Raw genomic sequence first — 14,991 nt, 5'->3', positions numbered from 1 at the left:
AAAGTATTCTGTACTGTTCTGTTATGCAGTTGGTTCTAAAACTTATTTGATCACTATATTAAAACTTTTGGTTGTGGGGGATTATGGATGCTCCACAGTGTTTGCTGTGTCATCAACAGCACCTAATGGCTATGTTTGGTATTGTCAGTCACAGCCTGTGCTAACACATGGCTAGCTGCCATGATAGTTCAGGGATAGAGAGCACGTGAAGCTGTAGTTTTGCTAACATATTTGTTTAGGACTTCCAGCTGAGTTCAGTTACACGTGGCCAGCCACCATGCTGGTCCGGAGATAAAGAGGGTGGAGCCATGAGTTTACCACCATTTTGTTTAGGTCTCTCAGTTATGTTCAGTCCTCTGATTAGTGTTAAGTGCAAAGCTTTTTACTGTTCAATTTTAATACAAAGTGGTAGGATCAGCAAGATTTGCTAGCCCCTCTATAAACTGTATCTGATTAAAATGTTTGCTTCAATTTTAGTTCAGAAAGAGCAGACTTAAAGCTATGCTAACAACTGCAGTTGGTTAAGATGTTGAGCTCTACCTAGTGTCTTTGTATAGGGTTTTTTTTAAGGTTAAGCCTAGGATGGGTAACTATAAAGTTTGCCTATTCGTCTTAAAATATATAGTTCTAAAACATACATGTCAAAAATATGCTGGAACTAGATTAAATAGCATTCTATTTTATAGGACACAGTTTAAAACAGATGATAAAAACAAAGAGTAACTCAGATATGCTGGCCCTCAAGCTTATCAGAGATCTGATAAATATGGCATTTTAACATATGTAAGTTTATTGTGACAGAAAGTCCAAAAATCCTGGCAGTAGCTCCCCAAGGTCTCCGAGAAGATTTGGACAATGACAGATGACTGCAACTCTGGATTGTGGTATGCTAACCACTGGGCAATACTGCCCCAACTGGCCCACTGCTAGGGCCCAGCCTAAACTGTGGACAAAGCCGGGGACACCTGAAGAGCCATTGTCTCACATTGTGAGAGGCAAGGTGAGGTCAATCTCTCCTGTTCCTCTTTCCACAGCAGCAGTTTCTCATCCTCTATGCCTGATGGCTGGACTGCCTCTGCTCAAAAAGCCAGGAGACCACAGGAACCAGGGACACTGCCTAGGTAATGGCCTAACTATTCATCTCTGTCATTTTGATTAGTACATTTACTTAGCTCATAATTTATCCTTCTCAGGTCTCTGAGCACATTGACAGCTAGGCTGAAAGGCTAGGCTTAGTTAACAGTAACTTGGCAGCTAAAGAGCAGACAGTTAGGTTCACTATCAGCTCATTGGACAGTTCATTAGTTAAAACTACTGGGTACTATATCTTTTATATATATATATTAAAAAAAACAACAGGTTTGCCCTGCTCACAGGCTTTACATCAGTTGCCAATGTCTTATAATAATAGTTAAATAAAAAAAATATATAAAGTTTATATAGGGTCTGAGATATAGGAGTTCAGGTTATAAAAATCTAAAAAATGTTGGTCTTCATACTGATCAAAGTGTCAATTTAATGGACGTCAGGTTAACACTTAAGTAAAAAAAAAAGTACAAGCAGTTTCTCACGCAGGCAATTTTACTTAGCCAAAATATAGGAGGGTTTACTCAAGGTTGCACAGAGCCTGCTGTCTGGTTACTATGGTTGCACGGAGTTCTTCAGGGTCAGAGCAGTCCGCTGTAAGACCACCAAGGTCAGTCTGTGAGAGACTGGACTTTGGAAAATAGCCAAGAGGCTGAGTTCCGCTGCTCAGATGCCGTTAACTCCAAAAAGGCTGCCACATGGACACACTTAAGTTGTTTATAAAAGATATAAAACAAACAGCTGACTGGTACCAATTCTGTTGGATATAGTTTTTATCTGTTACTCTCAAAATGTTGCTGTATTAGATATGCTGATATGTTACTTTTCTGAGTATATATATGTGTGTGTATATATATATATATATATATATATATATATATATATTTCCTTTTGTGTACCAAAAATTCATATGAGTTTATAAAAATCAAAAGGTCATGAGACCTAAATCTGGCATAACTCAAATGGATCCCAGAAAAGTTTTTCCCTGCTGTTGGGATTCCTCACTTTTTCCATTTAACAGACAAATCTTAACTTCTGTCTCTAGTCTAAATTTGTCTCAGCAGATTTTCACCTGGTTGACTCTGGGCTGCAAACTAAAATCTGGACTTGTTGGAAGCTGACATGACTGCTCCCTGTCTCTTCAATTGGATCAACTAACCAGAGACTGTTAAGGACTGCCTCATTGATCAGCCTTTGACTGGCTCCTAGTAATCTTTACCCATGTACTCTCTCCAACTTTTGACCAGCATTTCAGCCTCTTTTAAACTGAGATTTCAACGATCCATCATCAGCATGAAGAAATTCCAGAAGACGGATCATCGGCCCATTGTCCCATTCTACAGGCTGAAATGTTGAGTCAAAAGGAAAAAAAAAAGAAAATTTTTTTCTTAAAATAAAATTCTCACTCTGCAGCTGCTTCATGATTGAAGCAGTTACAAGGAGAAGGGGGAAATGAAAGGGTTAGGCTAACTTTGTAACCTATATGTCCTCTAAAGCCTATAGTTTTGAGTTTTAGGTCCAGGTTAAGCTAAAGCCTCTTAGTACCTTTCCAGAGAGTGAAGGAATGTGACCCTATCTGTGAGGACAGATATAAAAAAAGGGCAAGCAAGCAATGACCTTCACTCAACAAAAGAACGACCAGACCCTTGCCCTTGAGATAGCATTTCTTAGCAACAAACCTAGACTTCTGAGTAGCTTTTGACCTCCAGCCAAGAGCCCACAGCCCTAATCTTCAAGGATGAGCTAACCACCCCCACCTTAAATTGCAGCTGCATCCACACTTGGCAGGACTGGCCAAGCTTGAGCACCTAAGCCTAACCAATTATCTTACTTTATAGCTTCCTCATCCAATCCTAAATTGCCAAAACTAAAACTTCAAATCTCCCGCAATTTTTCTTTTAAAAACCTAAAGGCCTTTGTCTTCCGGTGCCACTCTTTGCTGACCAGCAAGGGTGACCCCGTTGTACAATGGTTAATAAACCTCTTGCTTTTGCAACGAGTCTTGGTCTGGGGGAGTTTCTGGGAAGGGCGCGATTGAACTCCTGAGCTGTGAGACTCCAGGTCTTACATTTTCACCAGGTAAGGGAAGTGCTGGGTCAGTACTTTCAGACCCTGCTCCTCCACCAAGCAGGATGGGACCAGTAGGCAGAACAGCAAATTGCCTGCCCATCAATACAGAGACAGCTCCAACTCTACTGAATGGTCGTGCACACTATGGCAGGACACCCAACTTTTCTGATTCTCGGCAGCAAAAGGGAGACCACGGTTCCATGGCAGCGTGGAGGCTGCAAGCATTAGAGTTTGTAAAACTTGAAAACTTTCCATGCACCGCTCCTTGTTTCTTTTGTTTGACACAATGTCTCATTTTGTACCCTGGAAGACCAGGAACTTGCAGGAGGAAAACAGGAAACACAGCTTACAAGAGAGTAGGCATCACTACACACCCTACAGACGTTAAAAATGACTAACATGAATAATTCATGCTGACAACTTATACGAAATCTCTTGAAGCTGCAGACTACCAAAACTCTTCAAGAAGAAATAGAACGCCTAAAAAGCTCATATGTATTCAATAAAATGGATCTGAGGCTAAAAATATCTCCATAGAGAACCCTCTAGATCCAAACAGAAAAATAACACTAATTTGACACAAGCTCACAAACCCCTCCCCCCCAAAAAAAATGCAGAAATGAGAGTATCTCCCAACACATTCTATAGGTGTTTATTATCCTGATACCAAATCAGACTGGCTGAATAACCTTCATGAACACAGAGACAGAATTCTATTGTCTTAAATTCATTTTTTGAGGCAGAGATTTATGTGTACCAGACTGGCCTCAAACTCACTGTGCAGCCAAGGCCTTATACAAGATTTATGTATACCAGACTGGCCTCAAACTTACTGTGCAGCTAAAGCCCTTCCTTGCCTCTAGGTTACAAAGTGCTGGGTTACAGGTGTATGACTACACACCTGGCTATATTACATTAAAAAATTTATTAACAAAATCTGAGGAGGCTGAATTAAATAACTCATAAAAAGTGTACCATACCATGAGAGTAGAGAGAGAAGCTCTAAATTCTGCACTTCCTTAGAAGCTTAACCGCTGCTGTTCTGTTTTTCTGTTTTGTGGGTGGTCACAAGCATTGAGCCCATGCCCTTATACACACTAAATGGGAGTTTGTATCATGGAGCTAAATCCCAGCCATTCTGTAGTTTTAAAAGCCCACTTTTCTTAAAAGTGGGGTCAAATTCTGTCTTATATTTTTGGCATATGTGTGACACCCAGTTGGTTCCTCCATCTTCTTTCTACTGGAGAACCGAATGGTACCTTCCATCACTCTTTTTCACTGAGTTTAAGCAATCAGGGCCCTCTGGCTTAGAGGAGCCTAGTTATGCCACTGGCTTTTGTTAGAATATATATAATGATACAGTGTAGGAGTTACCTCCTGAGGACACTGAACCACCAGGACCAGGTGAGTCCAAGATCCTTTCCAAAACTACATAATTGTTTCTCTAAATATAAAAATGGTGAGAAGCCTGGGAGTATGTACTGGCACAGTATTCAGACTTTCAGCAGTCTGACACAGCTTACCATCATCTATGTGATTCCCTGATTATTACCAGAAAGTGAATAACTAGATAAGGTATACCACTAAAGAAGAAAACAGCCAGCCAGGCGTGGCGATGCATGACCGTAATCCTAGCACTTGGGGAGGCAGACGCAGGCAGTTCTCTGTGAGTTCAAGGCCAGCGTGGCCTACAAATTGAGTCCAGGACAGTCAAGGCTACAGAGAAGCCCTGTCTTGAAAAACCAAAACAAATAAACAAAAATAAAAACTAGACGGGCATGGCAATGTACAACTTAGGAGGCTGGGACAAGAGGATTTTGAGTTCAAGCCCAACCTTACTAAGCAAGACCTCATCTAAACACACACATGCACACACACTAAAGAGAAGGAAAAGAAAGACTAGAAAGGAAATAAAGAGGGGAAAGAAGAACAGGAGGAAGAAAAAGTCAGCATTTTCGGTCCATCACCCATGTAACTGAATGTTTCCTATGTGCTAAGTACTGGGTGAACTAGCGGATATGACAGAGAGAGCTCTACCTCACAACACCTGCATGCAGCTGATGCTGGCAACAGACAGAATAACAATGGAGACAGTATTTATTACGTTAAAGTATCCAGTATCATTTACCGTAAGAAACTTGATTATTCCAATAGTCACAAAGACAGGATTTGACAAAACTCCAACATCCATTCCTGATAAGAGCCCTCAGCGAGCTATTTATTTAAAGGCAACTTCCTTGGCATGGTAAGGGGGTCTGCAGAAATCCTGCAGTTAACATGCTTGATGAGAAAAGACTGCCTCTCCCATGGTAATATGAACAAATCTGTTCACCACATATGTGGTGGGAGCAGGGGATGGCACACGACACAAAATCAAGAGAGCCAGTGAAGAGAGAAAGAGTACAAAGCCGGATTTGGTGAGGTGGCTCAGAAGTTAAGAGTGTATGCTGCTCTTTCAGAGAACCAGAGTTTGCTTCTCTGCTTACGCTTGCCTGTAACTGTGGAGGTCACCAGGGGGATCTGATGACCTCTTAGGGCTTCAACAGACACTTGCACTTGTGTGCACATACCCACACACAGCTACACATGCATACACATAACCTAATGCAAATAAATCTTCTAAAACAAAAACACAACTTTATTTGCAGAAAACAGTTATACAAAAACATCTGGTAGACTCGAAAAGCATGATGTCAAAACTAGTAAGTGAATTAGAAAGTGATCCATGAAATGTATCTGGGAACCGGGCACAGCCCAGCAACTTGCTGAGGCAGATATATCACTTGATCCCAAGAGTTCAAGGCTAGCTTAAGCAACATACAGATACACACCCCCCACCTTAAAACTCTGTGTGTGTTCTTTTTTCAGCTTCTTGACATATGATTACTAAAACGCTTGCAATCTCTGAGGTAACAGAGTCTTACATTAATGAGGCGACAGGTAGCCAGGCTCTAAGTAGCTTCAGGATGAGGCTGACCATTACAGGGCACAGGCCTGGATTTTCAACTTTACTCTCAAACTCTCAGGGGAGGAGAGGTTATCAACCACATCTGTGCATGAAACCTCCATAAAACCAAAGGACAGGCAGGGTTCAGAGGGCTTCTGGGTTGGCAAACTCATCTGCAGTCTAGGATGGAGCATTTTCCAGCTCCACAGAGCCCAGGAATGCCCTGCTCAGGCGATGTCCAGATTATCACCCTGCCTGCTCTTCACACATGTGCACCTGCCTCCTTCGTTACAAATGGTAGAGGAAGTACTCCCTTGAATTCTGACATGTCATCAGGAGGCATGAGAAGTGCTGAGCTGAGCACACCCACCTGCCATGGAGGGGACTGCCGGAAGTGGGGAGGTTCCTTGTCAGAATGGAGAGCAGGGAGCAGGAAGAATAGCACTGTGGCCCTCAGTAAGGCCTCGGGTCCCAAGGCCAGTTTATACAAGTCTCTCATCTTTCTACACAGCAGCACCAAGCACTCACAGACTAAACTGAATAACACAAGGCCAGTCGGGACACCATGAGGAGACATGAGATTCTTGGTTCACGGGCAAAACTTGCATGAGGTGCCAAGGACAAGAACTGGAGCCCCAACTGCACATGCTGAGCCTGATCTAATAGTCCCAGAAGGGAGGAGAAGCATTGGATTGGGGCAGGGGAGAAACTGAGTCAACACAAACAGCCCCATAGAGGGGCCAAGAAGAGGAGAGAGCTGAATCCTGGGCTTAAGAGGCTGGAGAATGAGGCGGAAGAAGTGACAGCGGGTGTGAGGTGAGACAGGGAACAGGGTCCTGTGAGCCAAGTGACAAACAATAGTGCTGAGGTTGTGCATTATCTCCTGTCCCCATGCTTCTCTCCCAGACCCCAAGACAAGGAAAGAATCTGTATCCTTAAGACACAGCCTGGTTGGCAGCTATGGTGCATGCCTGTAATCCCAGCACTTGGGGAGGCAGAGGCAGGTGAGTTTGAGGCCCGCCCAATCTACAAAGCAAGTCCAGGACAGCCAAGGCTACACAGAGGAACCAAAAAACCCAAAAAGACACACCCTGAACCTAAGTGTTCCCCCAAGACCCCTCCCTCTTCACAGTACAAGACTCACTGTAATAAGCCCTGACCCTTGACCTAAGAAGGGACCACCAGCTTGACATCCGTTTCCCCCACTGTCACTGACACCAATGAACACCTAACTGAGAGTGAGATATGGCCACAGCCATGTCCCGAAGTGGCCACAACTGCCCCCTTCCCAACAGACAGGAGCAGGGGAAGGACCCTTCAGCCCTCTGAGTGTCTCTCCTGTGGAATGTCTCCACACTGCAGGTAGCTCTCTCATAACTGTTGCCCTCCCAGAAGCTGTTTCTAACAGGAGCTCCTGAAAAAAGGAAGGCTGGCCCTGGAGGAACCTAGGGCATCTTTTGGAATGTCCAAACAGACACACAGCTCAGAGAAAGAAGGAGCAGATCACGACCCTCAGACAGGGCCCTTACACTGGAGCTCCATGGAAACAGACCATAGACAAGAATATGAGGAGGTAACCTGGAGTATGATCACCTTTGCTACTTTGTGGAAACCATATCCAGCAAGGCCTTGGGGACCACAGTGACAGTCGTGAGCTGCCTCCTTATCAGGTGAGCACAAGCCCCACCTCCCAGAATAGAGGACCACCCCACACCCCCCAGAAACTTATAGGCAAAATACACAAAGAAGGTTCCTGAACTTTTCGAAAGACTGTGCTTGTCACTTGACAAAACTCTGTCCCTGCTGGAAATGCCTCGTGAACGTTTGGTGCACTGGAAGAAAACGCTGCTGGTAAGGTATTTTTAGCAGCAGCTTCCAGAGCCGTCTCTGAATTATGCAGCAAAAGCTCACAGCACCATGAGTCAGCAGCCGAGTGCAGTCACAGCCCCCACCAGCTTTGCACACGTTACCTAGAGCACCCAGGGCAAGTAGCTCCCTTCCCAAAACAGCCTCACTCAGGCTCTCAGCTTCTGCTCTTCCCAAGTGTCCTTCCCAGTTAGTCCTTGCAACCTAGCTTCCTATCCCACGTGATCCTGCCCAACACCAACCCTCCTCTTGAGTCTAGTCTCTTCACTGTCTCCAGGGCCCTGATCACATCCCTACAGGGCAAAGCCACATGCTTACCAAGGACAGGTAACAGCATCCATCCTTGGCTACAGATACTTACCCAAGCAAGAATCTTCCCCAAGACCTCCCCAAGATGGAGACACACATCCCGACACCCCCAGCTGCCCCCTTACCTGGCAGGAGCGGAACTGGCTGACGAGCAGTGTGCACCGCTGGGGCTCCTTCCGCCCATCCAGGCTGTCCAGCTCTGCAGCCACCTGGTTCAGCTCCTCGTCGGCATAGTAGAACTGGGCCAGCAGCTGCGGGTCTGACCTCTGCAGGAGAGAGGTGCCGGAGCGTGAGGAGGTGGTAATGGCTGGAGGAGACACTGTAGCTGATGACCTTGTTCCCACAGGGCAGGCTGCCATCAGGATGGCCCCCAGGGCTCAGTCTCTAACCTGGACTCTTCCACCCCAAGCAGTGGTCATCTTACTAAAATTCTCCAAAAGAACCTTTAGGAATACAACCAGAGCAAAACAGGCCCTGGAGTTGTGCCCACTTAGCTCACTCTACACAAAGGATCCTCATTAGAATTCCAGATAGGGGGAAGAGAGAGGACCAGGGCCCTGGGATGACAGTAAACCTGTTTTCTCTCTCTCTGTGTGTATACATACATACATACACACACACACACACACACATATATGCATACCAGGCCTGGTGGCACATACTTGCCATCCCAGTACTGGAGAGGCTGAGGCAGGAGGATTGTGTATTTGATGTGAGCCTGAGTTATGTAATGACACTTTGTCTAAGAAAAACTGTTTAATTCACACATCTAAACAGAAATGACAAAGACAGACACTGATGGAAGGACCCCAGAATAAGGTGGTAATTTCACACCACTGAAATGTGAATGTCAGGCAGAGCCTGGGATCAAGTCCTCCACTCCCTGCCGTCTGGAGACTTCCCTGCCATTTGGGGAACACCAGTTTCCTCAACTCAGAGGCCTCCCTTGAACTGAAATCACAGGTGTCTGGTTCTGGTCTTGCAAAAGCCAAACTCTGAGTAGAGCCCAGGCTCCCTGCCTCCTCATCTGGCCTGATATCTGCCCACTGTCTCTCTGCTGGCTGGCTTCTTTGTCTACACATACACAGCAAGCCCATACCACTCTGGGCCTTCACACAATGGTTCCCTAAGCTCCTAAGTATGAAGGACTCCTTCCCTTAGATCTGACAGTCCAGGATTCAGAGAAGGGAAAATGGTGAAGCCCCAGCATGTTAAGGTGAACGGTACTTGTGACTGCAAGAAAAAAGCCATGGGAAAGGGCTGAGGATACATCTCAGAGTTAGAGCATCTGCCTAGCACCGCAAGGTTCCGGCTCACCCTTCAATACCAGAAGGAAAAAACAGAAGAGAGAGGACTGTATACAGACACAAATATACCAACCCAAATTTGCTGTAATGCTGATCAGATGTGTGCACGCATGTACACACAGCACCAAACTGACACCTGGTCCACGATCTTCCACCCATGCCTGTGGCTATGTTTATACCACAGAGTGTTAAACATAAGCTAACTTCTGGACATGATTGGTAGTTTCCCTGTCCTTTCCTTTCCCTCACAGTCTGCTTTCTCTGCCCCTCCCTTGTGCTCTACATGGCCAGGCCTCGGGGAGACTTTTCCTTAACTGCAGGGCCTTGGTCACAAACATGCATCAGTCCTGCACCTCCCACCCAGCAAGTAAGAGAGAGGTACCCCAGGTACAAGCAGCCCGTCATGGGGCAGAGCTGCCAGAGTCACCAATCAGAACTTGCAGAGCACTTCACAGCCATGTTGAGTGCCTAGCCAAGATGGGTATCAGGCCTTCCTATGACATTCTGCAGAAGGCTGAGAGGGAACTCCCAGATGCTGCCTGACCTGGTCTAGATGGAGATAATAGCACCTCCCCTTTGCCGGCGTGGTGACATCCTACAGGCAGATCGAGAAAGGCCCCTTGTGCCACAGGCTGCACCCAGTGCTGGCCTCCTGCCCCTCCACACCCAGGAGGGCTATGAAACACCAGAGACTATGATGAGATGAGTGGTTGGGGGTTGGGAAATGGCTCAGTGGGTAAAGGTCTGCCATGCAAACATAATGACCCGAGTTCAGATCTTCAGAGCCCATATAAGGCCAGACATGGTAGTGCGTGTCTGTAACCCCAGCATTCCTAGACAAGACAGGAGGGAGTAGATAGGAGGCAGAGATAAGAGAGGCCCTAGAGCCAGGCAGTGGTGGTGCACACCTATAATCCCAGCTCTTGGGAGGCAGAGGCAGGCAGATCTCTGAGTTCAAGGCCAGCCTGGTCTACACAGTGAGTTCCAGGAGAAAAAAAGAGAGGGGCTCTAGAAGCTCACAAGTAAGTTCACAGGCCAGCAAGCCTGCACAGAGAATAACAACAGAGAGACCCTGCCAGGATCGAGGAAGAACCAGTGTCCAACATTGTCTTCTGATCTCCACATGTGCATCATAGCACACCCACCCATAGTCACAAACACCAACACATGTGTGCATGTGCACCTGAACACACACACACACAGACACACACACACACACACATAATCTCAAGACTGGGAGGTAGATACAGGAGGTTCTCAGGGGCTCATTGGCCAGATAGTCAAGTCCAACCCATAAGCTCAAGGTTCAGTGAGACACTCTGTCTTAAAAAATATACTGGAGAACAAACAGGGAAGACATCCACATCAACCTCTTTGACTCTCATCCACATACAAGCATAGGTGCAAACACACACACAAATGAACATATTTACACACATACGAAAGAAAGAAAGAAAGAAAGAAAGAAAGAAAGAAAGAAAGAAAGAAAGAAAGAAAGAAGAGTAAAATGTGATTTAAAAATAAAGAGAACTTTGAGGCCACTGACAGTTCCCTCTGATGTGGGGGAAATAGCTAGGGTGTCTATGGCTGAAGACCCACAGCTCCAGCATCCCAAATAAAGTGTCCAACCTCAAAGCCCATGAGAACTGCACAGAGGTTGCTCTAAATTTCTCTATGGCCATAAATACAAGCCTTCTCACACTCTGCTTCCCCTGTGAAGGGCCCAGTGGCCATTCAGATGCTGTAGACTTGACACAGGTGTACGCAAAACCTCGTTTGCCTTCACCTGGTTTTGACTTCTTTAAATTAAAGCCCTGAAAAACAGACATACAATGTCTAGACCACTAAGTAGCATGAGAGATCTATGAACACACACACACACACACACACACACACACACACACATACATATAACGCACACACCTAGAACAGATAAATTAAGAGTTTTCAGAAAATACTACAGAAACACAAAATGCCTGTGCTGTTTTAAAATTTCAGCTGTCAACAGAGTGGAAAGCACCAGGCCCTTCGGGATTGCTATTTCAGACTGAAGAACCAGATATCCTCTGTGTCTCCGCACAGGTCAAAGTGTGGGAGCAGAACGGATTCTTAATTATTGTGTCAGTCATGTCTATCCCAGGGCCCAGGTGTTGTGCAGGAGGAAGCCTCCAGGCAGGGGTCCCAGGAAATGAATTAACAAAACCAATGAGATTTAAATTTGTCCTAATTAACAGGATCCAAGAGAAAACCTTTGGTTATGAAGTCTAAGTATGCAGAGTAGGGCCCATACAGCCACTTTAACACCTCACCACCCAGTGCTACACCAGCCTGGCCGCCACTGGCCCTCGGCAGGCTGGTTCACAGGCCTGAGGCAGGGAGGCGGCAGAGGAGGCCACAGACACACTGATTTTAAGTGTTTTGATGTCCCAAGAGAAAATATGTATAACAAAGGGATTGCTTTAGTAGGGAGAGGTACATACTCTGTAAAGATGTGTGAAATAAGCACTGTAACAGTGTAAAATCATACACTAACAATAGGAACACCTTTAAAACGATACTGTGTCAACATTGTCTCAACTACTTCCACAGCAGAGGAAACTCAGCTTTGACAGGTCTTAGGCTTTCTTTTTCACTGGTGATCTCTTTCCCAACAAATCTTCAGACCACCCCTTGCATGAAACAGGTATACAAATCAAACATTTACTCATAAATTAATCATAAAGAATTTTTATTTTAAAACAATTTGTTTTTGTTTTTTAAATTAATTTATTTTTTATTAATTACAGTTTATTCACTTTGTATCCCAGCAGTAGCCCCTCCCTCGTCCCCTCCCAATCTCACCCCTCTCCCTCATCTCCTCCCATTCCCCTCTCCAAGTCCACTGATAGGGGAGGTCCTCCTCCCCTTCCCTCTGACCCTAGCCTATCAGGTCTCATGAGGACTGACTGCATTGTCTTCCTCTTTGGCCTAGTAAGGCTGCTCCTTCCCCCTCAGGAGGAGGTGATCAAGGAGCCAGCCAGCCACTGAGTTCATGTCAGAGACAGTCCCTGTTCCCATTACTAGGAACCCACTTGGATACTGAGCTGTCATGGACTACACCTGTGCAGGGGCTCCAGGTTATCTCCATGCACGGCCCTTGGTTGGAGTACCAGTCTCAGAAAAGACCCCTGGGCCCAGATTTTTTGGTTCTGTTGTTCTTGTGGAGCTCCTGTCCCCTCCAGGTCTTTCTATCTCCCCTTCTTTCATAAGGTTCCCTGCACTCTGCCCAAAGTTTGGCTATGAGTTTCAGTGTCTGCTTTGATACCCTGCTGGGTAGAGTCTTTCAGAGGCCCTCTTAAAACAAATTTTTGAGGGCTGGGGAATGGCTCAGTGGATAAAGTCCTTCTGTGCAATCATGAGGACCTGAGTTCAGATCCCAAGAACCCACACTAAAAAGCCAGGCATGACGGCACACATCTGTAATCCCAGTGCTCCTATGGAAAGATGAGAAGTGGAGACAGGAAAAACCTCTGAAGCTCACAGGCCAAGTAGCCTGGTATGTGCAGAGGCAAACAACAAAGAGACCCTGGCTCAAACAAGGTGGACATCAAGGACTGACACTTGAGGTTGTCTTCTGATCTCCCTGTGGTGTGACTGCGCCTGTAACCATGCACAAATATACACAGCATACACACAAAGACTCATAGCTATACCGAGCAATTAAAGGTTTAGGTCACAATACAGAACGGACCAATGCAGCACTAACCCCAAGAAGCCGATTGCATTATTGATTCACTCAAATGCCTGGTCCCCGATGAGTGTGGCTGTCAGTGCAGACTAAGCTAAATGAGCTTGGGCCTGCTCATTTATGGGCCCTCTGAGCAGCCATGGGTGACTCTGAAGTTCAGAGGACTTCTGGTGAGGTTGGGACAGAATTAGAGATCACATGAACCATCTCTAGAGTCCCTGTTCACCATGAGCTACTCCAGAAGGATCAGGCCCAGCCCTGCATAGAAGACTGTTAATCAGAGCCTTCTGTGCAGTGGTCCAGACAGGGAGACTGAAGCTCATGAAAGTAACAAATGGCTTGGATTGCATGTTAGAGACTATGACGCAACAACTATGGCCAGGAAAATAGTAAGAACCCTCAGGCCTCTCAGGTAGATGAAGAGAGTAGTCCAGTGCCAGAGCTAGACCCCATTCGTACCATTCATACTCTCACTTCTTAAATACGACATGAAGACTGCAATTAGAAGACATTAAACGATTTCCTGTAGCTGTGACAGCAACCCCACGGTCTTGGTCAGGCTCCAGGCAGCAGAATAATAGGCAGGCAGGTAGCAGGACATGTGACTTGCACAGATGGTACAACAGGAAGCATGCTGAACCAGAGAGGACAGTTCCTGCCCCAGGTCAGCCCGTAAGTGGCACAAAGCCCAGAAGTTCTGACCCAAGCAGTTGTCCCCAGAATGTCAGCTAGGATCTTAAGACCAATTTCTGAGAGAGACCCCCTGTGCCGTAACTATCGAAGTGCCACCCACTGGCCCAAAACGCAAAACATGTAACCCTGGTACTTTACCTTTCGGTCTCGGCACATCCCCAAAGAGCGGACATTCACGATGGACTTCAAGAAGAGACTGGAGAGTTCCTGGGAAGGATGGCCACCCTCAGTGCCATCCTGGGTCCCAACCTCTCCTGGACTCTGCACTCCAATCCCCCAAATCCAAAAGCATCACAGAAAACCAAGAAAAGCCTCTGGGGGTTGTAACCAGTGTTTGCTACTTTGTGGGTTCTTTCTTTGTGGGTACCCTTCTCTACCCCTTTTCTTCCACCCTTTTAACTCCTTAACACTAGATAGGAGAGAAAAAAAAGGAGAGAAAAAGAGTGGCATCATTAGAGTAGTTCCTACTGATTAAGAATGTCAAGTTCCTTGGGGCACTTTGATCTTTGCTGTCAGGATATCTAATTTCTTCTTGTTGCTGTTGCTTCTTTGCTCATGAGTACTTAACAAAATGTGACCAACAACAAAAAAACAACCCACCACCACCTCTAGGGCTCTCTGAGAAGTTCCCAGAATTCTAAACATCACCCAATCATAGAAATGATCTGCAGCTGGCAAAATCATGCCTCCGCCAAAGCAGGAGGCAAATCATAGCTGCTTTGGAGCATCCCCATATCCCAACACCTGGGATGAAAAAGAAAACATATTCTTCTAACATTTCTGTGCTTTTTAGAGAAACCAAAATTCCAAAACTGTCACTACAGGAGGTACCTTAATTCAACTCACCACAGCAGCTACCTACCCCCACAGCTGCTCAGGCCACACAGCTGTTGGCAACAGGCTTCCATGGTGGGGACTGCTCATTGCCTCCAGACACTGACGCAGGCCCTCCACAGTAGCCCTGCCCCACTCATTCACACAGGAAC

General features: G+C 46.0%; 1 protein-coding gene across 2 annotated transcripts in view; it reads right to left on the bottom strand.

The window, feature by feature from the left end:
• Positions 1-14,991, bottom strand: part of Zfyve28 (zinc finger FYVE-type containing 28) — a 94,671-nt gene that overhangs the window by 45,576 nt on the left and 34,104 nt on the right. For both annotated transcript variants that reach the window (XM_060365490.1, XM_021643703.2), the window contains exon 2: positions 8,404-8,544. In XM_060365490.1, the coding sequence (XP_060221473.1) occupies positions 8,404-8,544 (141 nt within the window). The remainder of the gene's footprint in view (positions 1-8,403; positions 8,545-14,991) is intronic.

The sequence above is a fragment of the Meriones unguiculatus genome, chromosome 12 (assembly GCF_030254825.1).
Source record: "Meriones unguiculatus strain TT.TT164.6M chromosome 12, Bangor_MerUng_6.1, whole genome shotgun sequence".
Taxonomy (NCBI): domain Eukaryota; kingdom Metazoa; phylum Chordata; class Mammalia; order Rodentia; family Muridae; genus Meriones; species Meriones unguiculatus.
Note: the sequence above shows the minus strand (reverse complement) of the source record. Positions and strands in the feature narration are given on the sequence as shown.